Source organism: Branchiostoma lanceolatum, chromosome 13 (genome assembly GCF_035083965.1).
Source record: "Branchiostoma lanceolatum isolate klBraLanc5 chromosome 13, klBraLanc5.hap2, whole genome shotgun sequence".
NCBI lineage: Eukaryota > Metazoa > Chordata > Leptocardii > Amphioxiformes > Branchiostomatidae > Branchiostoma > Branchiostoma lanceolatum.
The window spans coordinates 15,442,743-15,466,932 of record NC_089734.1 but is presented as its reverse complement, the minus strand read 5'-3'; the positions used below and the strand labels follow the sequence as shown (position 1 = coordinate 15,466,932).

At 39.3% G+C, this 24,190-nt stretch overlaps 1 protein-coding gene and 1 long non-coding RNA gene across 2 annotated transcripts in view; both read left to right on the top strand.

Annotated features, from left to right (window-relative positions):
• Positions 1-1,442: 1,442 nt before the first annotated feature.
• On the top strand, positions 1,443-4,082 carry LOC136447592 (uncharacterized). Its single transcript, XR_010757760.1, has 4 exons — positions 1,443-1,493; positions 2,182-2,265; positions 3,359-3,451; positions 4,002-4,082. It is a non-coding gene; the product is annotated as an uncharacterized lncRNA (long non-coding RNA).
• Positions 4,083-4,824: 742 nt separating this feature from the next.
• LOC136447706 (dynein heavy chain domain-containing protein 1-like) overlaps positions 4,825-24,190 on the top strand; it is a 38,165-nt gene continuing 18,799 nt past the window's right edge. Inside the window, exons 1-18 of the mRNA XM_066446747.1 lie at positions 4,825-4,984; positions 5,422-5,560; positions 6,186-6,379; positions 7,236-7,392; positions 8,342-8,516; positions 9,662-9,880; positions 10,603-10,725; positions 11,612-11,773; positions 13,902-14,003; positions 14,632-14,829; positions 15,974-16,144; positions 17,305-17,427; positions 18,089-18,209; positions 19,091-19,218; positions 20,182-20,316; positions 21,255-21,350; positions 22,703-22,870; positions 23,563-23,755. Of these exons, the coding sequence (XP_066302844.1) occupies positions 4,870-4,984; positions 5,422-5,560; positions 6,186-6,379; positions 7,236-7,392; positions 8,342-8,516; positions 9,662-9,880; positions 10,603-10,725; positions 11,612-11,773; positions 13,902-14,003; positions 14,632-14,829; positions 15,974-16,144; positions 17,305-17,427; positions 18,089-18,209; positions 19,091-19,218; positions 20,182-20,316; positions 21,255-21,350; positions 22,703-22,870; positions 23,563-23,755 (2,719 nt within the window). The 5' untranslated portion in view covers positions 4,825-4,869. The remainder of the gene's footprint in view (positions 4,985-5,421; positions 5,561-6,185; positions 6,380-7,235; positions 7,393-8,341; positions 8,517-9,661; positions 9,881-10,602; positions 10,726-11,611; positions 11,774-13,901; positions 14,004-14,631; positions 14,830-15,973; positions 16,145-17,304; positions 17,428-18,088; positions 18,210-19,090; positions 19,219-20,181; positions 20,317-21,254; positions 21,351-22,702; positions 22,871-23,562; positions 23,756-24,190) is intronic.

The window sequence follows — 24,190 nt, the reverse complement described above, 5'->3', positions numbered from 1 at the left end:
TCGCTGATGTGTATCCCCTTCTTCAAACATTTCCTCGTCAGGAAGGCATTCTTAAGGTGTGTATCCCCTTCCTCAAACAGTTTCTTGTCAGGAAGGTATTCTTGAGGTGATTTACTAGATATCACCTACTTTAGTAGCTTGCACTGTTTAGTGGTTAGTGACTGTGCATCTGGACCAAGAGGTTGCGAGTTCAAATCCCGGCTGTTGTCACTTGTATGACTTGTGTATACGCGTTTACTGTTAACAGTTATACTCACATGATACACATCGGCAACAGATACATATTTGCTCCACTTGCACTTTGTGGAACTGGCGCAAGTGTCTAGGCGGCTGCCATTCGGCGCCACCAGGTGACTTCAATACGACCTTCCCCGCCCAAAGTCAGGTACCCATTTACACCTGGGTGGAGTGAGGAAAGTCGTTTAAAGTGCCTTTTCCAAGGGCACAACATCGGGGCATACCGGTGGTTTTGAACCTGGGACTTCTTGGTTCTGGGCAAAACACCCTAATGATTGTGCCACATGATGCCAAAAGGATGTCAAACTTTAAGAAAAGATTTTAAGATGAACACTTAACAAAGGTAAGAAAGGTCCAGGAAGGACTTTTTTTTGTTGTGATAAATATTGCAGTTTTCAAAATGGTAGAATCTAGATGCAGTTGACAAACACAAATATTAATGGCTTTTATGAAACATTTTCTTTATGTTTAATTGTTGAAATACTGTGTTCACTACAGATGGAAGTCCTACAAGAGATATGAAGACTTCTGCAGAATAAGAGAGGATGTTGAGGAAAACCTGCCTCTAGCTGTCCCCAGGTTCGGGGCGGCACTACTGCACATCAGCAGGTGGGTATATTTAAAAATCATTACTTTAACCAATCAGAGGACAGGATACAACCTGTGCACTTTGTTGGTCCAATCATTGAGCTATACTTTACTCAATCAGAGGACATGATACATACTGTGTGCTTTGTTGGTCCAATCACTGAGCTAGACTTTACCCAATCAGAGGACATGATACATACTGTGTGCCTTGTTGGTCCAATCATTGGCTTAGACTTTACCCAATCAGAGGACATGATGTACTTTATCAGTCCAATCAGAGAGCAGGAAACATTTTCTAAGGGCTCTGATTAAGTTCTTGCCACCTATTGGTGTTACATATGCAGGCTGCTAGTTCTGTCCTTGGTGCTGAATTATACATTCATATCAAACTACAATTATACCAGAATTAGAATGTATTAATTTTCTTGTTTATTTCTAGAATTCTTCTTTCATATTGTGCAAGAATATAAGCGTAACATGTATTTCAAATTAGGTTTTAAGTTGTCAATTTAATTGGTATAATCAATTACAATGCATATGATAACAGAATTGACTACAAGTCAATGCAGCAGCATTTTTAGATTCTTACAGTCTGATATTTTCCATCTTATTATTAATAGGTTGTTATTGGAGCTGACAGCAATTAACATCCTGCCCTCTTCAACCAAGTAAGTGAAATAATTATGGTATTGTTAATTAATTACATGGGAGTCAGATTTGCAGGGCTGGTGTGTATTAATGTCCCACTGGTTGGGATGTTAATTCTTGTCTTGCAATTTACAGTTATAATTCTAAGGTCTACGTTTCCAAATCTTTCAGGCATTTTTTTTTTCAAATGTGATTCTAGTAACTAGATCTATTCTGTCAAAAAACAGCTTGTTTCTCAATGTTGGAAACCTGAAACATTTAGAATCTTTCATAGAATGGATCGTTTCCATCAAACACCATATCAAACATATAGAACGCTCTGTTCTATTTTGAACACCTCCGTCAAAACAGCGCTAGCATGACATCTACCTTAAACAACCTTACTCGGTGGATACAGCCATCAACAAAGAAGGCATAGCATTTTTTCTTTGCCCTGCTCGTAAAAGGTTTCAGAGGCAAAAAAGCTAAACAGAAGTCAGTCCACATTATTGTCAGCCAAGCAGCGGCGGCCATTTTTGTCTGTCAAGTGCTGTTTTTGACAGATGTTTTTGAAATAGTACAGGGGTCGGGGCTTATGGTGTTCGACTGGAATGGTCCACTATACTCAGCTTCTCTCAACATTTTTTTCTCAAAGGTTTATATCACGTTTTGTATTCCATATTTCGTGAGGTTTTTGCTGCGTATTAAAACATAAACCTTATTTTCCAGCACCTGCTTTACTCTGCCTGAGTTTGAGTCGATCATCAAGAAGAAGCGGAAAGAGGCGGAGAAAATTCTCACCAAGTTCTTTGGGTAAGAGATTGTAATAATTTATTATTGTTCTTGAGAAATCATGTACTGCATGATGCCAAAAGTTGAAATCATTTGCTAAAGATTGCTGGGAAACGTGCATTTGCGTACAGAGGTGCAGAGAACTGGAATGCACTGCCGGTAGATGTTAAAACCATTTCATCCATGCAAACATTCAAAACACTGTGCAAAAAATTGTGTGACCCCTGACCTCCAATCCTTACGACCTGACACGAAATGGACAATGAGTATGGATACGATTTTGTAATATGACGCACAAATATGTTAATATGTAAATATCAGTGTATTGTTTGTATATGTGTACCTAGGGCCTCCCTGAAAATCAGTGCCAAGCCACTACCCTAGTAAAAGAATACATAAATAGATAAATAAATGAATAAATAAATGAATAAACAAATAAATAAAAGATTTGCAAAGGCTACATGTAGCATGTTGTTACATTCATCTATGAAAGTGCATGATTCTCTTGTCACGCTGGTTTCACAAATGTCCATGACTCTCTTCCTCCACCTCTCCCTATCCTCCATAGCTCTAGGCTGGTCTTCAAAAATGCAGCATGCATCCTTGCACTGTTGATTTGACAATCTCGACAATCCTGATTTGACAGTTGATTAGACAATCTTGATCAGGTAGCGTGCACGCATAGTCCAGTGGTTAGCGATCTTGCCTCTGAAACTAGAAGCTGCGAGTTCATGCCCGGCTGTGTCGCTCACCCGACGTGCACGCTACCGGAAAGGGTCGCAGTCCTTAGAACGGGACCTTAAGCCGTGGTCCACTGTTCATTGTGCTTGTCGAAAAGAGCTCTGTCATGACCAGTATAGAAGGTTGGCTCTTCAGTGAGCTAAACTGGATCAAGATCACTTTCCTTTTCTTATCATAACATTGACATGGCATTTTACACTATCAATCATTTCTCAGACTCGTCATGTTTTGTTTTGCTTGAGAAATTGACTGCTGTTTTCCAAAAGTTCTAAAACAGGTTAAGTGTAAGAGATTGATATAAATCTACAAGCAACAAGAAAAGATTGCAGCATTTATTGGATGACTACAAATAGATGAGTTTCTTCTATTTCAGTTACTCCCAGGCTGTAGTAAACCAGATTGTGAGTGAAGTGTTTGAACATCTACAACACTGTGAGCAGCAGGTCAAGCAGACCAAGACTGTGTAGTAAGTATAATTTCAATCTGCCAACACCGTTCTTTCAGACCATATTGCTACAACTTGCACTCATAATTATATACTGATTTCAAGAAAAAAAGCATTACTGTCTAGTAAATAGAAATGATGTAGAGACTGACGTGCCATCATTTCTGTGATTTCGTAATTTTTGGAAAAATTCCAAAAAATTTCTTGATTTTTTTGAAAAATTTCGAAATAAAAGAAAATATTGAAATTTCTTTTTAAGATTTTTTTCATTTAAATGAAGCATGAAGAGTCTCACTGGGCGGTATTATGATTCATTGTGTAACAGAGAACCTTTCCACAATATATCTGATACATAGGTATAAAATGTGAATGTCTAGAAGCAATAGTCCAAACCCAAATGCTCAGTCCAAATTTAATCTGCTCACTGCAATCAACCATTGCAAGTTTGTGTTGTATTGTAATTTTTCATACGTCAATGACAGTTACGTTGACCGTTCTTTCTTTAAGGTGATGTGTTTTAATAGAGGTGCACTTTATTCCTTTCTAACTGTTTTTTGTGTCTGTCTTCAAGCACTAAGGAGTCACTTTACCTGCAAAGACAGAAGAAGGAACAAAGAATCCAGAACTTCAAGAAAGCCAAGGCAGTGGCAAGGTACTGTAACAATTGTTATGTGACTGTTGCTAATTCTTAAAGCAGTTTTTTTCTGTTATGCTTTACATACACATGTACACATTATTTCATTTGCAATACATTATTTATTGTTATAATAACTAGGATGAAATACAATGTTAGTTCTTCTAATAATAACTAAGATTGTATCTTATCCTGTTAGATTGAAAAATCAGTCTTTCTTCAAATGAATGTTGTGAAAAACTGAATTGTGCAGACTGTATTTCTATGTTTGTTCAGACCCTTTCTTTGTTCGTTTAGACCCTTGTAGTGCCAAGTGGGAAATAGTTGCTGTTTCTGTAGCAGAGTGTATTTTACAGGGAGGGTTTGCTATCCCCTCCCTTTTAACATGCTTGGAGCACCTCCTCAAATCAAACTGCTTTTATACTTGGGTGGAGTGATGAAAGTCATGTAAAGTGTCTTTTTCCCAAGGGCACAAGATCGGTGGCATCGGGGGATTTGAACCCGGGACAGCTGGGTTCTGGGCCCTGCCCTTTCCCTGCTGTTACGCCACACGACTCCACTGTTCCAACTAATTTAAACTAGGAGCTCAACTGTGAGGCTGCTACCAGTTGAGCTACATGTTGAGCTACAGGGACATCCCTCAAATTGTCTTTAGTTTAAATAATCTTTAAAAAGCAATCAAGTGAAATTTTCATTAGGGCATTGTTGTTTTATATGAATGTTAATTGTGACACTTGTCATTCAATCCAATTTCAGTCGCCTAGGAAACTTTGTGAAGCTGGTCGACCAAATCTTACTGGCACATATGGTGTCCCTGGCAAGGACGAACATCGGGGCCTTTGTCCACAACACCATGCAGGCAGGAGAAGCGGCCGAGAGGGACGCCCTCTTCAAAGCCAAGCTGGTCTTCAACAGAAATGGTATGGAAATGTTGCGCTAGTCTTTTTATGTTTCTATTATGGATGATTTCTATCAAATGATTGGAGAATTTAGAAATAAAGTAGATCTTGGAACCACATTTTTATAGAGATATCTTTCCTGTACAACAATTGTACAAGGTACAAAGTATGGCTGGTACATAACTACAGTTCTATATATATCTAAGGGCTGATCTACCTAATACAAGAGTGCACAGGTATAGTATGGGTTTAGAATGGGTTCTTACAATCATTGGAGGAATTCCTATCATCTAGACGTTCTTTGATATATTTTCCCATGTATTTATATTATGCTGTTAAAATGTAGCAGTTAGTGAACAACAACATTTTTTCCTTTTTTCTGTTCAAATACTGTTAAACTACAAAAAGCAATTGGGAAAAAGGAGAATAAACAAAACCCTTTATTACTAATGTTGCAGATGAGCTGATGCTGTACCCCAGTAAGGAGAAGTTCCAGAACGCCACCTACAGCGCCCTTCTGGGGATCCCTGCCGTCATTTTCCGCTCTGCCCACCCCTCCGAGGATGGTGCCTCAACACAAGGCAGCCCAGGGACAGGGTGAGTGTTTAGTATTTCTTTTCTTCGGCATCGGCATTGGCACGTGGTCAGGCCAGAAACTGGCCCCTTGCTTTCCAGGAGGATCCTCCAAGCAGTCCTGTCCCTTGCCCTAGCCTCTGCTTCCCGACTGTTTAAGCCCGTGTCCTTCATGACTTTTTTTTTAAAAACTAAAAGTAACTTCATCAAGTGCTTCCTTTGTACATGGTATTAGTAGATTGCAGATTTTCTGACCAAGTTAGAATGAAGACTTTAGAAATGTACTGCTTGTCTGCTCAGCACTCGGCACTTATGCTTTAATAAGAACTATGGGAGTTGAACACACATAGGCTAGTAGAAGTAGTAGTGGTAGTAGTAGTAGTAGTAGTAGTAGTAGTAGTAGTAGTACCAGTAGCTACCAGTGGATAATATCATCTGTACTTGCACAGCTACTGAAATGAAGATGGGCACCACTTTAATATGCACTATATGGTATTGGGAGTACTTTTCAAAAAATGTTCCAAAGTATTTTGTACATTGTTAAGGTATTCATAGTAGTTTCACATTTGTGGTTTTCACAATTACTTTTCCACCACAAACTCATCAAACCTGAAAAAATCTAACCTACATTTATGACTTTTGACCTCAGGTCGCGAGGAAAAGTTGAGTCCAGTCTGAGTTCTCCCGTGAAGTTAAACGTGAGCCAGGAGTCTGCGAGAGGACAGCCCCAGCCGAGTACGGGATCCAAGCGGGACCAGTCTTCCATGCAGACGTCACGTAGCGGCGCCGTGACTGGCAGCGTCAGTAACTACTCGCTCGCAGATCCAACGTTGGAAAGACTCGGTAAGAAGGTCTTTACCCTCGCCAAGACGATTATGTTTTGACAACATTTTTATGTTTCATTGTACGTGGATGAACAGAATAACTCGAGAATTCTAGATGGATTGTCACGAAACTTGGTACGTGGTTAGTTCTTGTTCTAACTAAGAAACAATTAGATGTTGTGGCCCCTGGCGGCTTTTCTAGGTATTGCAGCAGAACTTCCAAGTTTGACATCTCATGTTCTTGACATGTTAGGACGAAGTGGTGTAAGTATGGGCCCTCTAGCAGCCTTCTTGAAAACGGCAGGGGCATTTCTGTTGTAGACTTTGAAACAGGATAAGTCAAGAGGGGATGATTTGATTTTTTTTGCTCCTAAGGACATACCAGGTGATCATACATGTAGGTCTCAAGGAGATAATATAAGATAGAGTCTTTGTGGACCAGAACTTTCCAATGTTTTTAATACATGTAACCAATCATTCAGCACCAATGACATATCCTGTTATACTTTGTAAGTCTAATTGGACTTCAAGAGCACTGAAGATTGTTAGCCAAGAACACATCTTTTTAAAGGAAAACAAGAACATTCCCATGGTTGCAAAACATGTAACCGATGAATCAGCACCAAGGGCAGAGCTGATTAACTGATTAAGCTTGGTGTTTGAAAATAGTTGAATTTTTCGATATTGAAGAAAGCTGATGAGATTCTGGCCATGTGGTTAGGGCTCTTCACTCAGAATCTCAAGGTTGGATATGAATGGATCAAGCCTATCAGTCTGGTCTTTCCCAGTTTGTACTTAGCATACAAAACCATTGTGTTACACATTAAGTCACTTTACTGCTTATATGATGCTAAACATTTCATATTGTATTCCAGCCATGAAGACTAAAGATGAGGACAGACTGGGCGTGGCGACCCCTGACCTTGTTGTCGGGGCTCAGACCCCCCGCGGACTGACCATTGGAGGCCAGGGGTTCATGGGACAGTACAGCCCTCTGTCCAAGGGCAGTCTGGAGACCAAACTGGCCACAGAGTAAGCATCTTGTGTTCATCTTTATTGCAGAAGTATATACACAAGACACACTTTTAAAAGCAACCACGTACAAGATGAAGGAGTTAAAAACCTAGGCCAACCCCTTAGTCAGATCAGTATAATCTCGAGGGCGCAAGTTAATAATTATGTGCATCTGACTTCTGATACTTACATACTGTATTGCAAGTATAAACATATTTGCTGTATTGCACTGTTGTTGATACATAATAATACTATTGTTCTAAAATGTAAGTAGATCTCATACAGCCCAGACAGTGATTCCCACACAGGGGTGTTCCTTGCGCAATATATTGCGCAGGATGGCAATATATTGCCCTATGAATGGGTAAGGTCTCGGACCAGAGTTTCTTTTACGATATCGTATGTAGGCCAATACCTTCAGGCTGAAGGGCTGCAATTCTGCCCCAAAAAGTAGGACGGAAAATTGAATTTTGGCAAAAAGTGGTTTGTTGCTGCTTGTGCTTCTAGGTATGGGGTAAAAACTGTATAAAAATTCTGGACCTGACAACTATAATTTTTTTACACTTTTTTGATCGATGCTGCTTGAAAGAAACAAAATTTCCTAGGGTAACGGCTTATACGCATAAAAGGCATACTACTTCCTGTCACTGAAATTTTTTTCCCAATCTCTGATGATGTAAATTCATTGAAAATGCATTAAAAATGCTGCTATGTGTGTCATCAGGCAAGTACTTTGTGTCTTCAAAGTGAACGTTGTCAAAATGATGTAGAAATTATAAAATCCCTCTGTAACCTAAGCTGTCAAACAATTTCTGATATTTTTGGGAATTCGCTTGATTCAATGTAAGTTTATGCATTTTTAATGGTGTCAGTCATATTTTGTTGACATGTGGCATTTACATAAATGACATCATTGTCAAAAACATGTCAGCCATCTTGCTGACCTTGATCCCTGTGTCCTTGACAGTGAGGTGGTGAGTGCGGATGTCCAGCTCCATGAGGACATGATGCAGTCAGCGATGGCGGAGATCGACAGCTTCTGTATCGAGCATGTGTGGATCAAACCCATGCACAAGTACGCCCGTGAGTGGAGTAGGGGTGTCCTCAAGACTTTCCACGGTCAAGAAGCCTTTGACATTGAGGTGCGTGTTCTTTGAGTTAGGCCATGTTGATTTGATCTTAAGGATGATATCCTGTGGGAACCCCAAAACTGCTGCAAGTGTGCAAAAAAAAGAAAAGCGTTTGATAAAAAAAGTTGTTTTCATCTACGTGGTCAGAAAGGATCAACAAAAATAAACACACAGAGTATATGGAATACTGAGATATAGATTCTTTATTTCTATTCTTTCAAAATGTCTTTTTTGACTTTGGAATTGACTTTCTACGACATTACTATCCGTTTTCCGATTTTTTGTGTGCAATTAACAGCATGTACTTTCTCATTTTACAGCTGCAAGGATGTCATCCATATAATAAAATCAAAATGGACTTACCTGGGAAAATAAAGACTTGATCAACGATGATGTTAGGGACCTTAAAGGGGCATATTGTGACATGAACATAAAACAAAATTCCTTGTTTTTGATTATTTTTCTACATCATTAGTTGAATCTACCTTATTACACTGTACAGCAATATTCATCACGTAAGGATGCGACTTTGTAGTGTCGTGCGAACGTCTTGAAAAAATTATATACACAATCCCCGCCGCCACTTGAATTGCCCGCCATCTTGTCCAACATTCCGACGAACCACCGAACACGCGATTGAACGCCCGACGTTCTGAAGTTTGTTTACTTGTGGTGATTTTCCTGTGACGCTCGAACTCCGACCATAACGGTCGATTCGGATTTTTCGTAGCGTTCTACGCTGGCTTATTTGCATATTAACTTGCGGGACGCAAGTTAATATGTAAATGGACCAGATTTTACACGTTTTGCGTTTTTCGTCGTTGATTCGTGCTGGAAATGTGACAAAATGACGGGAATATGTTGGAAATAAGTAACAAATAAGTTACTAATGTGAATCTTAGTGTAGATCTTTCAAATTCTTACTATTTGTAGTTTTTGCCCACCAGATTCTACAATATGCCCCTTTAATATGAAATTACTAAGCTTTGTCTATCTATCAATCATCTATCGTCAATAATCTGTTTTGTAGATGTGATTTGTAACTTGGCCTGTGCTTAAAACACAATGCAGGAACTTAGCTTTACCATGATTGTAGAGATTTCATATGGTATTGCCATATACAACAACATTTTAGAATCCTCTTCTTTCTTTTATAGGAAAAACTTAATGAAATCAAGAACTGGATTGAACGGATCAAAGACGTGGAGAAGTCTGTGACGACGTCAGACGGGCTGTTTGTGGTGGATTGTAGCGTCCTGCAGCAGGAGTTGGTCCCTGCACTCAGCAATATCTTCAAACAACTCATCCAGCTGGTCGCAGACGATGCCAAGAACCTCTCTACAAACTTTGTGGAGGAGATTAAGAAACTTAGCAAGGTATGTGATTTGTTGATGGCTTCTGTATATTACAAAGTCTTTGAACCTCATGATCATAGTGACTTTTGTATTCTAAAAAGTCCATGTATTCTTTTGTAAATCATTTAGCTAACTCATTATGTTGCTTTAGGCTTGTAGACATCTGGAGAGTTTAAGGGAATGGTTATTAAAGCTATCAGTAAATTTTAATCAAAGATAAATCATATCTTATCAATATGTATGCGCAAAGATATTCTAGTATGTACAGGTTTGATTTCTTCTCGCTTCCTAAGGTCCCCCTCTCACTTCCCCCGCGGCACGCTGGCGGCGTCGCTGCGGCGGATCGAAATGACAAAGCACTCAATGAATTTTATCGACAAAAAACAAATCTTTTTAAGCTTTGTGTGTTTTGTTGTCTTTTTGGTCATACTTGTACGTTTTGAATGATAGACCTATTATGAAGTCAAGGGTAACACAAATCCAGTTTAGGACGCAGCAACGCCGCCAGCGTGCCGCGGGTCCAGCGAGAGGAGGGCTTAAAACAGCTGTAGATGTACGGATAGATGGAGCTTAATGACTCATGGTTTCTCCAGTTACTTAAGGAATATAGATTTCTATGTCATTTGAACATAAAAAACTAGGGAATTTATCTTGTATATGATTGAAGGAGATATTTCTTTCGTTGTATAAAGTACATGTACAGTTCACAATTAAAAGCCACTCATGACCATTGTTATGTACAGACTCTGAAAGACCAGAACACGACAGTGGACCAGTTTGCAGTGTTTGCAGGGCAGGTGAAGGAGTATAGGAACAGGACACATCAGTTACAGGAGAAGGTCTCCTACATCAAGTCTATGTATGAGGTAAGATTACATCATAAGCCGTTTCGTTCTGATGTTTTAAGCTACACTTCATGCCACTGACTTGTACAGGCTCTTTTGTGGACATTGGTGATGTCGGCATGGCGTAACGGTTAGAGCGTTGAACTTGGAATCAATAGGTCCCAAGATCGATACTCACCATGCCCCGACGTTGTGCCCTTGGGAAAGGCACTTTACACTACCTTACCGGACGGTGGAGTGACGCCCACCGAGCCTATTCGGCTAATCTGTCAAGCTGTGTGCCAAAAAACACACTGTGGATTTGGTTGCCGATGTGCCAACATCTAGCACATTTGCCACTGAGAACTGTTAATTTTTTTATTTATTTATTTTTTTTTTTTTGTGGATACAGATTTTCAGGTTAAAGATTCTAGACTTACTTCCTGGCCTAGGTTGAACAACTGAAAAAGTTGTTAAACCTCACTTCTCTACATGGCCATATCGAAAATGGCAATAATATTAACAGTTTACTAGAAAGGCAGATATCTACTTGCGAGCAAATATAGCATATTTCCCTCCCTCCCCATGCAATAATGGAAGAAGTACCTGACAATTCATAACCCTGTTGTTGGTGTTGGATGTTCTGTCAGGAAAGGATTAGCATATTTTCCTCTGCGTAGCGCAAATGTTTCTGAAGTATGCTGAGAAAACATACAGTTTTACATGATTTGTTGATGAGTTCATGATGAAAAATTCAGGAATCACATTTCATTCACTGTATTAACTTTGTAAAAAACTGTATTCTGATATTCCGTGAATAGTTTCATCAGGTTGGTAAGTCACTGAATAAAAAGACCCTTTTTACACAGCCAAGTGATCTATTGATATTGATTTCAAATGTTGAAGTATGAATGATTTTTCCACACAGGTGATCCGAATGAGCTACCGCTCGCTGAACCCAGACGAGGAGAAGTTGGAGGAGCGTGTGAGAACCACCTGGGAGGGTTTCCTGGTGCAGCTACAGGAGGCACACGACTTCGTCCACACGCAGACTCCCGTCATGCTGGAGGAACTGGACCAGACATACCAGGTACGGCCCAGGGGTCCAGGGTTCTAGTCCCAGTTGTACATTATATACAGGCTTTTTGCTAGGATTTATAGACAGGGCGTACAAAAATGGGGGGGGGGGGCAATGGGAACCAGAGCTTCCCAATGTGCTCTATGGATTAACAATTACACGGTAGTATTGCATGTCAATCAATTTACATGCTGTTCAACTGTCTTGTATGTGGAATGGTCTATTTTGCAGTGAGTGTGTGGGGGGGAACACATGTGCATGTGTATGTAATTATCAGGGATATAGGTTGTCTTCTGGGTGTCCTCTGCAAAAGAAGGGCATCCAATTTCCTTGTTTTCTTAGTGTAGGGCATCCAAAAGACACCGTGACACCCTGCTAGCTAATAGCCTGATTGTATATAGTGTATAACATTGTCTGCTACATGTAATATATTGGGGTGAAAAAAGTTTCTTTGTTGAAATTGCAATGAAATAATATATAGTGGAGTGCCAGGCAGCAAAAAAATGTAATAAGCTCTTTGATGGTGTTATAATATCAATGTAGATTACTATTATGCAGTATGTTTTCACAAAGGTATGTTTAGATGAATATTTTCCATACCTTTACAAAATATGTGGACTCTAACAATTTGAAGTTGACTTGAAAACAACAGAATTCAATTTAAATATCATAAAGATTGCATATTGCCAGTCACAAGTTTTTTTTTATGAGTTGTTGTGCATTGAATATGTTTCAAGAAAATATACATCATCCTGACTGATAATATTTTTCATACTGTAATAGAATGCCGGGGGTATTATGCAAATGTGCTACGCCAGCATTCATAAGGCATAGATGTCTATTGCATACAAGTTTATCGTTAGATGTTATTTCTTTGCAAATACACAGTGTATAGCACTATTTACTTTTAAAGGATAGACATTGTATGCAGTAACATACATCACATAGGGGCCACTTGTTAGTATAGTAAATGTACAGTCAAAACTGCCCAAGAAGACCACCCTGAGGCCGATAAAATCTTGTCTATGTGGACAGGTGGTTAATATAGACAGGATTCTTAATGCTAAGTTGTCAATCATGGGAAAAATTATCTAAGGGACCACCAAAAAGTGTTTATATTGACTAACTGGTTCATATGTAGAGGTGGCCACTTGTACAGGTTTGACTGTATATCCTTGCGATTGCACCATGTATGACACTTCATTTTAAGTCTAAACATGAGTATTTGTTCATATATGCAGCCACGTACATTGTAGGAGCTACTTAGAATAGTAAATGTGCATCCTTGCTACTACATGTAGATGCAATAACTGTACATTGTACTTTTCACACCCTCCATGCATTCCTCTCTCTTCTATCTGTCTTCTATACAGCAGGAAGGTAACTACTAGAGTCTAGAAACTTTACTGGGTGGTAGAGTGGTGCATCTTATTTCCCTGCCTGACATTATGGTGGTAGTGCACAATGTGGTTCAGGATATTTGCCTTGCATTGTATTTTTTGCTTTGTTGTGTTTTGATGTGAGTGGTATTTGGTAAGTGCATGTGTACAAAATCTTAAGTATGTATCTGGTACTTTGACATGCTACATTTATTGATTCATATTTGGTTTGTACATATGGGTGCTTGTACATGTATTAGGGTCAAGTGCGTGTGTACTGTATGTTAGTATGTCTGTCGTTTCTACTGTTGCATGTTTTTCATACTTTTATAACAAACTTTAGTCCTATTCTTTTTCATGACATGTTCAGCATGTTAGTTGTTGGTGTCAAAATGACTGAAATGCTGTGATGATGTCTTCTAGTTCCAACAAGTGTTGGAAAATTGTTTTACTTCTGTATGGTGCAGGTTTTGATTTATTATGATATAACATCTAGTAACATAGTTCCACCAACTGAAGGTACATGTACATAATTCCTCCATCCTGAAAAGATATGTCCAAGACTCCAACCCAACATCCCCCAGTATAATGCACTTTAACTGTGCATACCTTGGGGTGCTGAAAACATCTCGCAAACTGATGGCACTGTTAAGTGGCGGATTTATGTAACCCGGTGGATTAATGTTAATGGAGGTTACAGTATATATCTTATCATGTTCAGTTTGTGGTGTATGCACTTACTAAATGAATGACTCTCCTAGACCCTACATGAGGAGGCTCTGACTATCAGTCGAGAGGCGACCAGCGGCAAGTTCCTGGACCCATCCCATCATCCGCCAACCATCCTGGTGGACATGCGACATGTAAGTACAGTAGAGGGATTTGTAGATGATGTTTACATCCATTGCAATTAGTTCTGTATGTTACCTATAACTCAAACTCTGACCAGGTTATTCCTGACTTTAATTTAGTTTAAAATGGTCTCTGCTTAGCACTCAACTCTTATGAGAAAGAGCATTGTAGACTACAGTGCTTGCTGACTCCAGGAAGAATAGTGTAAAATTTGTGAAAATTAGACTGTGTGGCATAGTGGCAGAGCATCCGGCTATGAACCAATGAGACCCAGCTTCAATCCAAAGTGGAGTACCCAGACATGTCCAGACATGCACCCAGACGTTGTGTCCTTAGGAAAGGCACTTAACACACATTTCCCATGTCCTAAGCCCAGCAGTAGGGTTTGGGTTGGCGTTAGGAAGGGCATCCAGCCGTAAAAACTCTTGCTACAAAAAAGACTTGCCCTTGATGAGGAGTTCTGGGGCTCCCCCATCCATGTGCAAGCACGTCTAACCCCCAGATGATGGGGAATAAAAGACGTAAAATTGGATAGAGAGAGAGAGAGAGAAAAAAACAAACTGTTGCCCATGGGCTATAGTATGGAGAAAAGGGAAGAGTTAATAAACATTGGACCTTTGCCTTCTTGTTTTTTCCCAGCTGGCAGAGAAATTCCGAGCCGTTCAACACAAGATGGAGGAGATAAGCCGGTGGCGCGAGATGATCACAGGAACCGGTTACGACCTGTCGGCGCTGGGGTTCATGGTCGGACAGATGGACGTGCGGCGGGAACTGTGGAAGTACGTGGAGGTGGCAACCTACCACATCAAGGACTGGAAAGTACAACTGTTCAGAAAGGTATGCTTGCCCACTTAGTTACATTTCTCTTTTTTTGTTGTTTCAAGACATCCTCATTTGAGGTGAAGCATAATGCTTTTTCAAGTAGCTGGTGGTAGTGCAATGTGGCTTTGGTACGGCTCGCGTTTTTGGCCAAGCACACCGGGTCACCCCAACTCTTCTCGATAAGTGTGTTGGGTTCTTTTACGTGCAGAGGTTTGATGCTTGAGGTTAATGCCTGAAGCTCCCTCATACACGGGGCCGCCGGCTTTACGTCACCATCCGAAATGTCGAAAGCAATCCCTTACAACATGTCCGAGCTGAAGTCAACCCCTAGGATCGAACTCGGGCCCTAGGATCCACGGAATTTGATCCAGCTGGTGAAGCAGCGGGATTGCGTTACATATCTACATTTCTCTTATAGATGTGGATTGGACTAAATCTCAAGCTAATTGATATCTTTTGCATCACATTTACCCCATCCCCTCAGTAAGACAGTGGTTAGAGCTGTTAATAGGGGCTAAAATGTTAGCATTTAGCAGCTAAATGCTAATCTATATTGGATCTGGTATAGACTATCCCTGGTGCTGAAAACTTTGCTGGCATTGAGTAAGAGTTTCCAAAAGAAAAATGATTTTCTTTGATGAATAAAAGAATGTTAACAAAGTATTCCTATACAGGTTTTGCTATCAAATATTGCATGTGCCCCAGTTTTATTCTTAAAAACGTTCTTTTTAGGCAAATCTGGAGCAGTTGCAACAATTTGATATAGTGGTATATCTAAAAAAAATCCAAGTTATGTCAGTTGACAAATCTTTTACTTGAAATAAAAAAAATCTTTTACTTATTATCTAATGTACCTACAGTGTAATAATAAAATGAAGACATATTCAATTTGTAAGATTTTGCATTGGTTCAGTTCACAGTATGAGGGAAAAGAAGGTTGTCACAGTTTTTTAAGTTTGTATTAGAAGAACATCAGAAAGCAACAACAAACCGCTTTCCCAAAATTATTAGATTCTCCTTCCTACTTTTCTTGGAGCAATTGTAGCGATTGTAGCCCATTAGCCTGAGAGTGTCAGCCTACATACTAAATCATAAAAGAAACTTTTATGATTTACAGTAACTATGATTTACAGTAACTATGAACAAAAACACCTTTCAGATGAATGTGAAGAAGGCGATGGGAAAGCTGACAGAGTGGCAGACGGCAGCCATGATGATGGCAGACGACGTTCCGCAGGATGACAAGGTCCTTGCACACTGGGTCAACCTGATGCAGGACTTCAAACAGAACCTCCCGCTGCTCGCCAAACTGGGCTCCGACGCTCTCAAGGTTAGGGCATGTTCCCACAGTGTTATCTTCCCTTGCAAAAGTTGTGTGTATTGCTGGATTGATGCTGTATTGATGCTGGACTGTTATGGCATCTTTATGGGGGCACCCCCTAGTTTATTTTGGGTCTCAATTCGAGTTTGCACACCCCCAAGTCTTGCGACCGTCTCCTCCAGGAAATACTTCTGAGCCAAAACAACTGTGAATGGGAATGAAGGATATCCCTCTAGCTACAAGAAAACACGAGTTTCGGTTTCTTCAACCTTTGTAATTTTAGTAAATATAAGAGGGAAAAACTATTTTTCCGTCAAAAATGAGGCGCAAAATTTGGTATTTTCCCGTGGAACTAAACACATCACAAAATTTTTTGACACGAAAATGACTGTTAGTGTCAGAAAGAGAAAACTCCAAGGTATAATCAAGCCCATTATAAAAAAAATCCTACCACTGCGATTTTCACAATAACCCGACGCGCGAGGTAATGCAACACGGCCAAAAGAACGCAACAAAGGTCAATCGGGGTCAAACGGGCAGTTTACCTTCAACGCGTATGGATATCCGGAAGTAAGGCTCGGATCGAAACGCAATTTCTACCCAAAACACACCAATTCATATGCTTTTCAGCCATGTTAGTATTTAATGTCAGTTCGAAGCACATTTTGAGAAATGTGAACTCAAATCCAGACCCTCGAAACCCTTTTGTCCCTTTTTTGTCGCGGACTACCATGCACCACTGTCGCGGAAGAACTGGTGCCTGCACCGTTATTACTGATGCCACCTCAGTTCAGCACCAATATAATTCAGCTCTATAATTCTATTCATTCAAGGCTTTGCTGTGTTGACAGTGTATTGAATGGTATGATCTTAGAAAGCCATAATAACTCTGAAATTACCATGGCAGTCGGCATCAATGCTACACTACAGCATCATCAAATTTTTGAGCATTATTAGGGCCGTGCCATTATTTTTGCAAGGGGTGTCTTAGCCCTTACATTCAATTAGTTCCTCCTACAACTTTTTAACAGTTGCATAGGTCAACATTTTGACGATTCTCTACCATTGGTTAATTGCTGTTATTTTGAAGCTCAGTGTTTTCACAGACATGTATATCGTCAAGTACTAACTTTAGACCTTAAAACTGCTATCACCTGTTCCTAATCTAGCACCGTCACTGGAAGCAGCTGTATGTAGGGATGGGGAAGGACCCTAATGAGATCGGCTGGTCCATGAGTGTGGGGGACCTTATAGACCTGGACCTGCCAAAACACAGTCAACTCATCAACCAGGTAGATTCACATTTGTTTGTTTGTTCCGCATAACTGATAAACTGCCTTTAGGCGTAACACACCAGTTTTGTACAGTAGGAAATGTTTAATATACCCTACTCTTTTAGATAAAAATGTAGAATTTTCAAAGTGTGACTTTCCACATAAACGGGACCTCTGGCTTTACATCCCATCCAGGACTATGTCCCTAAACAAAGCTAGGTACTCATTTTTACCTGTGTGTGGAACATCAAGTGAGGAAATAGTGTGCCTGTCCCTAGGGTAAAAGAATTAGGCCCTGCTTTGGGTTTGCACCAAGAACCTTGAGATGCTAAGTCAACAATCCTAACCACAAGACCACCTTGCCACATTTTGACAGTTTGACAGTTATATAGTACATGTAGGTTGACTGTTGGTATGGAGATATATGAATACCGTGAAGATCTTTTTAAATTTCTAACAGATCTTGAATACCAGTGCTGTGCTTGAGTAAAATTTAACTCAATGTATGCTTATTTTGTGAATAGAACATGCAATTCCCAATGCAAAGATGAAAATATTGTATGAGGATTGAAGTCAACAGATAACTGGTCTTGATAAATGAATTCTGAAGAAGACTGCAGCGGTAGGACAGAAAAAAAATTCAATGTTTTAGAACAAAGTTTTGGTTTCTTTTGTTCAGATTTACACAGCTGCTACCTCCGAGTTTTCCCTGGAGCAGTCCTTAGGGAAGCTGAGGAGGATGTGGGAGGAGAAGGAGTTCAAACTGGCCAAGTACATCCGGGAACTACCTGTCAGGAGAGGTTGGTGTGCTTTTCAAATTACAATTTTACCATTAAGATTTCTTTGTTCTCTATTATGCGACTTCCTTTTGTACTGATTTATAAAAAGGAAGCTTAATAATAGGTTAACATCCACCTGAGAGTACATAAAAAAATTATGTATAATTCCGCCACCCTGAAAAGATACGTCCAAACAAATCCCCAACCCAATGTCTGCCGGACTCCAGTATAATGCACTCCTGTATATCTAAACTGTGCATACTTGGTAAGTGCTGCACGAGAGATCTCTCAAACACACTGGCTGTCACTATCAAACCCTCAAAGTGGTGGATTTATGTAACCTGGCAGATAAGTGTTAATAGAGGTTATAGTATATTAACAAATATGTACATACCATGAATCAACCCAAAAATGCTTCTATTTTGGAACATGTTGATTCAAATGAATAAAGATTGAAATGTTAAAAGATTGAATCACTAGAAGTACAATGTTGTTACAGATTTTCTGTGGTACTGCAGCAAAACTTTTGATATCTTTTTGTTCATACCATTATTTAATTTCATTTACCTTTATCACCTACTATTCTATACTTACTGTAATTCACTTTATCTTCATGGTAGCAAAATTTGCTGAACTTTAACTTCAAGTAATTTCCAGAAGTGTTATGTGAAGGAATCATAAATAGTAACAACAGGTTATTTCACAGTGATGATAAGTTCATAGTACAGAGGTGAGCCTGAAAACCGTGAACATACCAAATGTAAAGTTACAGTGAAAAAAACAAGAATTACAGTAAATCATGAGCAAATTGTGTGTTACTACTTTATTTTGCTATCATAATGATTTTTACAAAGTGAATATGACAATCTGGAGAAAATATCATGGAATATTTCTTTTCACAGAAAAGAGAAAGCGCACTGGTAGTCCGGTGGCCAGACTCCAGGCTGCCAAATCCAAGAGTCGAACCAGGATTGTTACAGAAGAGACCTACATTCTGATTGGTACAGATGAGCTGAGGTACCAGCTGGAGGTAAGACATGATCTCTGATTGGTCAGGATCAATTTCCTGTTTGGTTGTGTAAAGTGTTCCCATTGGATAAATTGTTTTTTAAAATTGATGAGTTGTGCCCAATGATTGGTCAGGAGGTAGGATTGTACCAACAGTTACTGAAGGTACATCGAGGAGGTACTCAGTTTTTTGCCAGGCCAGTTTTTTTATTTCTGCCAATAGTATAACTAAACATACCATGTCTATATGTTACTGTGTTTCCCAAAAGACTGCTTTTTTGTCTATGGGACTGGAAGGGTTTTGAAGCAGTTTATGTAAGGGGATTAAGTCTGACATGATCACCGGGGCTCAAAATCCATTTTTGGGTGCACCTAACCTAAAAATGTAGGTGCACAGAAAAGAAATTTGGACGCACAACAGACCTTACTTCCCCTCTTCAGAACTTGAATCTAAAATCTTGTGGCTAACTACAAAATAATACACATACGCATGTATGTAAAGTTTATATTTTTTCTGACCCTTAGGCCACACCAATTTAATTTCTTGGTAATGTATTAAAAAAAAAAAAATTAGCAAAAAAAACACCATGAAAACAGAAGGCTGGGGTGAAAACTTGCACCTGACCATATTCACTCCCTGAAATTGTGTGCACCAAAGTACAAACTTTCCTTTGAGATTATGTTTTCCTGTTCATTTTCCAATCTACCGTTTTTTTCCGTTAACCAAGAAATTAAAATGGTGTGGCCTAACTTTAAAATAATACACATACACATGTATGTAGTTTATTCTATTTTTCTGACTCTTGAGTTTCAAGAATATGCTATACTCTAGTGTACAATTATAGTACTTTTACCTACCTAGTCCTACATATATTAAATATCTACATGTAGGTGCACCGGTGCACCCACAGTCAAAAATTAGGTGCACAGCTCCAATTTTGAGCCATGGTCTCTGATTGGCTTGTTGTGTACTTGAACTTGCTAGGATAGCGAGGTGACCTTGCAGGCCATGTTGGCGTCCCCACACATCGCGGACCTGCGCTCCCAAGCAGAGGTGTGGAGGGTGACGCTGCAGCAGGTGGACGACATCGTTCACCTGTGGACTGAGTGCCAAACTAAGGTGAGAGAAAAAATGCTATAGTTCAATGTGAACCTGATTATGATATGAAACATTTTATGTCATACCTGGGCCGTGATAACGTTTGAAACGGGCAGTCTTGAACAATCTGTTTTATAGGGTATCCCACTGGCTGCCATAGAATAATTGAAATGCCCTTCGCGTGCACCGCTTTCATACATTTGAATGCCGGATTTGGACATTGGAATTGCTGTTCTCAATTTTTTATTTGAGGACACCAAACTTTCTTACATTCTGCACTAAAAGTATGTTTTTTGGATACAACATGATGTATGCCACAGGTTGGACCTTGGATGATATGGGATACACCATGTAATATTCTATGAATATGATACTACACTAGCTATACTACACTGTATGTACCTTTGAAATATTAGTACAATGTCAAACATGTCTTTATTAACTAGTGCTGCTGAAGGTACTTATGGAAAATGGTCACAGAAAACAGATGGCCACTATAGACAAGATTTTTAATGCTCGGGTCAATGGAGACAATTATCTCATAGATCAAAAAGAAAAAGGCCACAGTGGCCAGGTGGTCCTTTTTCAGAGATGATTGCCAGCACGGGTTTGACTGTATGAGAAACAAATTAAGCACCTTGTTGATAATTGAAACTAGGCATTTTGTACATTATTTATGTTTTCGTATCTGTGTGTAAGATAAATCTATATACCTTTGTACCATTTTTACATTGTCGCATAATGTGTATCGCCTTGCAATTAGCCTTTAGACACGATTTTACAAATGAAATAATATTATTATAAACAAGAAGTTTTCTTTTAATACCTTCAATCTAGAATTGAAAATAGAATAAAATGCAACATGAATGTTTACATACTATTGCCAGTACACATGCATGTAGGTATGAGGATTTTAGAGATAATGAAATTCTAACTCTGTGGGGTTTGTTTGTCCACAGTGGTTGTTCCTGAGTAAGTCCTTTGCTGACATCGACCTGGTACTACAGTTGCCGGATGAGGCAGCCATGTTTTCTGAAGTAGACAATAAGTATAAGGTAAGTTTCATCTGATGAAACAAAGCAGCTTGCATTTCTTTTCTTTCAGTTCACTTGTACTAAGTTCCTAATGTTGGCTCCTTTAAAAGGAAACTCTGGGAAGGTATAGAAGACCCATATTCTCTACATATCAACTTTTCCTCTCACTCTCACTTGTGTGGCATCGTGTGGTGTAATCGGTACGGTGTTTTGCCCAGAACCGAGAGGTCCCGGGTTCGAAACCCTGATATGCCCTGATGTTGTTCCCTTGGGAAAGGCACTTTACGTGACTTTTCTAACTCCACCCAGGTGTGAATGGGTACCTGAATTCGGTTGGGGAAGGTCGTATTAAGGTCACCTGCTGGCACCAAATGGCAGCCGCCCAGACCCTTGCGACAGTTCCACAAAGTGCAAGTGTGGAGCAAATATGTAATCTGTTGTGTATTATGTGATTGTAAACCCTGCAGCAATTCAGCACTGGCTGCCATTGCACGGGTAATTTCTGACTCTTCTGACAATAAACTCTAGATACTACAATTTTACCGAGGATACTATAGTGTTGATATACTATTGATACAGTTGTCTATATGCATTCTAGTTGACTTGTTTTTTTTATGTTCAAAACTCAATTCCATGTCCTATATTGTCTTGTCGGCAGGGCTAGTCCCTTGTAATATCCTCTGGCTAGCTGGGCAGGCTTTCAGTCCTTCACAGCCAAACCAACAAGAAAATGAAGATCTAATACCTTTGTGAAATATATTTTTGAAATATTTTTGTGAATTGCTTAATGCCGTAGCCTTGGCCATTACAGATATTAGTGATCCTCCCCTTCCCTTCTTCCCTTATTCAATCGCAGCTATCTCCCTCACATAAGGGGTCATGACCAGCTGTTCATGGACTATACCACACTACTTTCAGGAAGGGGGTGTTGGCCTGTAATGCTGCAGTACCTACAGATATTGTTAGGGGGCCCAAAACTGCCATGTTACTTCTGATATAAAACTATCCACAAACCAAAATTCATACAATCCATCAAAACAATCTTGAGTTATAGGTGTGCACACACAAACAGACCAAAAAGACAGTACCCTGTCTGAGGTAAACCTTCTTCTCACAGGTAGTAAATGCATTAAAGGTTGCTTTTTTTTTATTTTGCGCTAAGGGGAAAATGTAGTGTTTGCGGTTTTGTAAAGTTTGCGTCAGCGCTATAGTCACATCCTGCTACAGTATTGGACAAAAAGGGTTTTAAGTTTGTGGTGTAACAGTCGCCGCAAAAACCACGAACATAAAACCACCTTGAACATTTCTGCATTTACAGTAATAAGATCAGAATAATATATCCTAATAACCTCTGTTTGACATCCCTCTCTTAGGCCTTTATGCAGGATGTAGTGGAGGACCCTAAGATGTTGTCGGTCCTGAGTAAGAGGCGTGGTCAGAAGGGTTGGAGGGAGCTACAGGGGGAGAGCCTGAGACAGCTCCTTAAGTGGTGCATCGAGGAACAGGAGAAGATCATCAAGAAACTGGACAACAAACTCATGGTGAGGATGTTTATTTTAATCATTGTAAATTCATAATAATTGTAAATTCATTTACTTTCTCAGGTACTTAATTTCAACTTAGAAGGGAGATGATTTTAAGTTTGCAGTTGAAACAATTCTGTAGTAATATATTGGAGATTTTATTAGAAAAGCTGGTGTGTTATGCTGAATGGCGGTTATACTGGCTATACAGATACAGATACAGAGATGCATATTTGTTGTGTCATGAACTAGGGTGGAGGGGTCAGAAAAAAATGTGAAAATAAAACTGAATATTTCAAGGTTCACGGTACATCATATAACTTATATAAGTATAAACTATATAAGTTTCATCATTATCATCATCATAATATAAGTGTATTATACAGTCACTAAGATGAGGAAATATGAATTATATGAGTTAAGTTCAGGTAATGAGCATTATATGAGTCAAGGTATTCTTCATTGAGTCCTGTATGATACACTGTCCCTGGTGCTGAAAATATTTCAGATATAGATTGTGAAATTTTCCAAGGAAAAGTACCTTTGTCTGATGCATAAAAAAGTGATAATTGCTTTATAACTTTTGCTTACCAATGTTACCTCCAATAAAGGAATGCCATTAACCTTCTCCCTGCTGCCTTGCTCTTTAAACGGCTACTACAGTGTGTTAAAGGTTAAAGAATGACTATATCTATCTTTCCTAATCACAGGCGACTCGAAATGAGTTCCCAAGACTCCATTTCCTGAGCAACTCTGAGATTGTGGAACTGTTGTCCCTGTCCCGCGACCCCCGAACTATGACCTCCTTTGTCAAGAAGTGCTTCCATGGCATCAGGGCGTTGAACTTTGCCCTCCCTGCAGATGTCAATCATACGACTACTGCACTTGATCTTGATCTTCATGGTAAGGGACTTAAATCAAATTATACTGTACAAATTATACTACTGCGCATATTGTACAAAGAATGATAACAACAACATTATGATAATCACATGAAGTTTCTGCTACAGTTTAGACTATCCTCATTTCTAGAATTTCAAGAATACTGACTTGTCATACCATAAAACACTAGATTGTAAAAGGAATCATCTAGTGAATGAATGAATGAATGAATGAATGAATGAATGAATGAATGAATGAATTCAAAATATCAGATCTCGCATATAGTTTTCTACAAGAATATCTGAACATCATACAAATGACTCAATGATTTTTTGATTGAATTCTAAGACTGATGTTAATGATTGTTAATTACATTGTTTTCAAACAAGTGACGTGTGCTTTGTTATTACCTAATATGTATTTCTTTCTGTTCCTAACTGTTGACTCTCCAATATC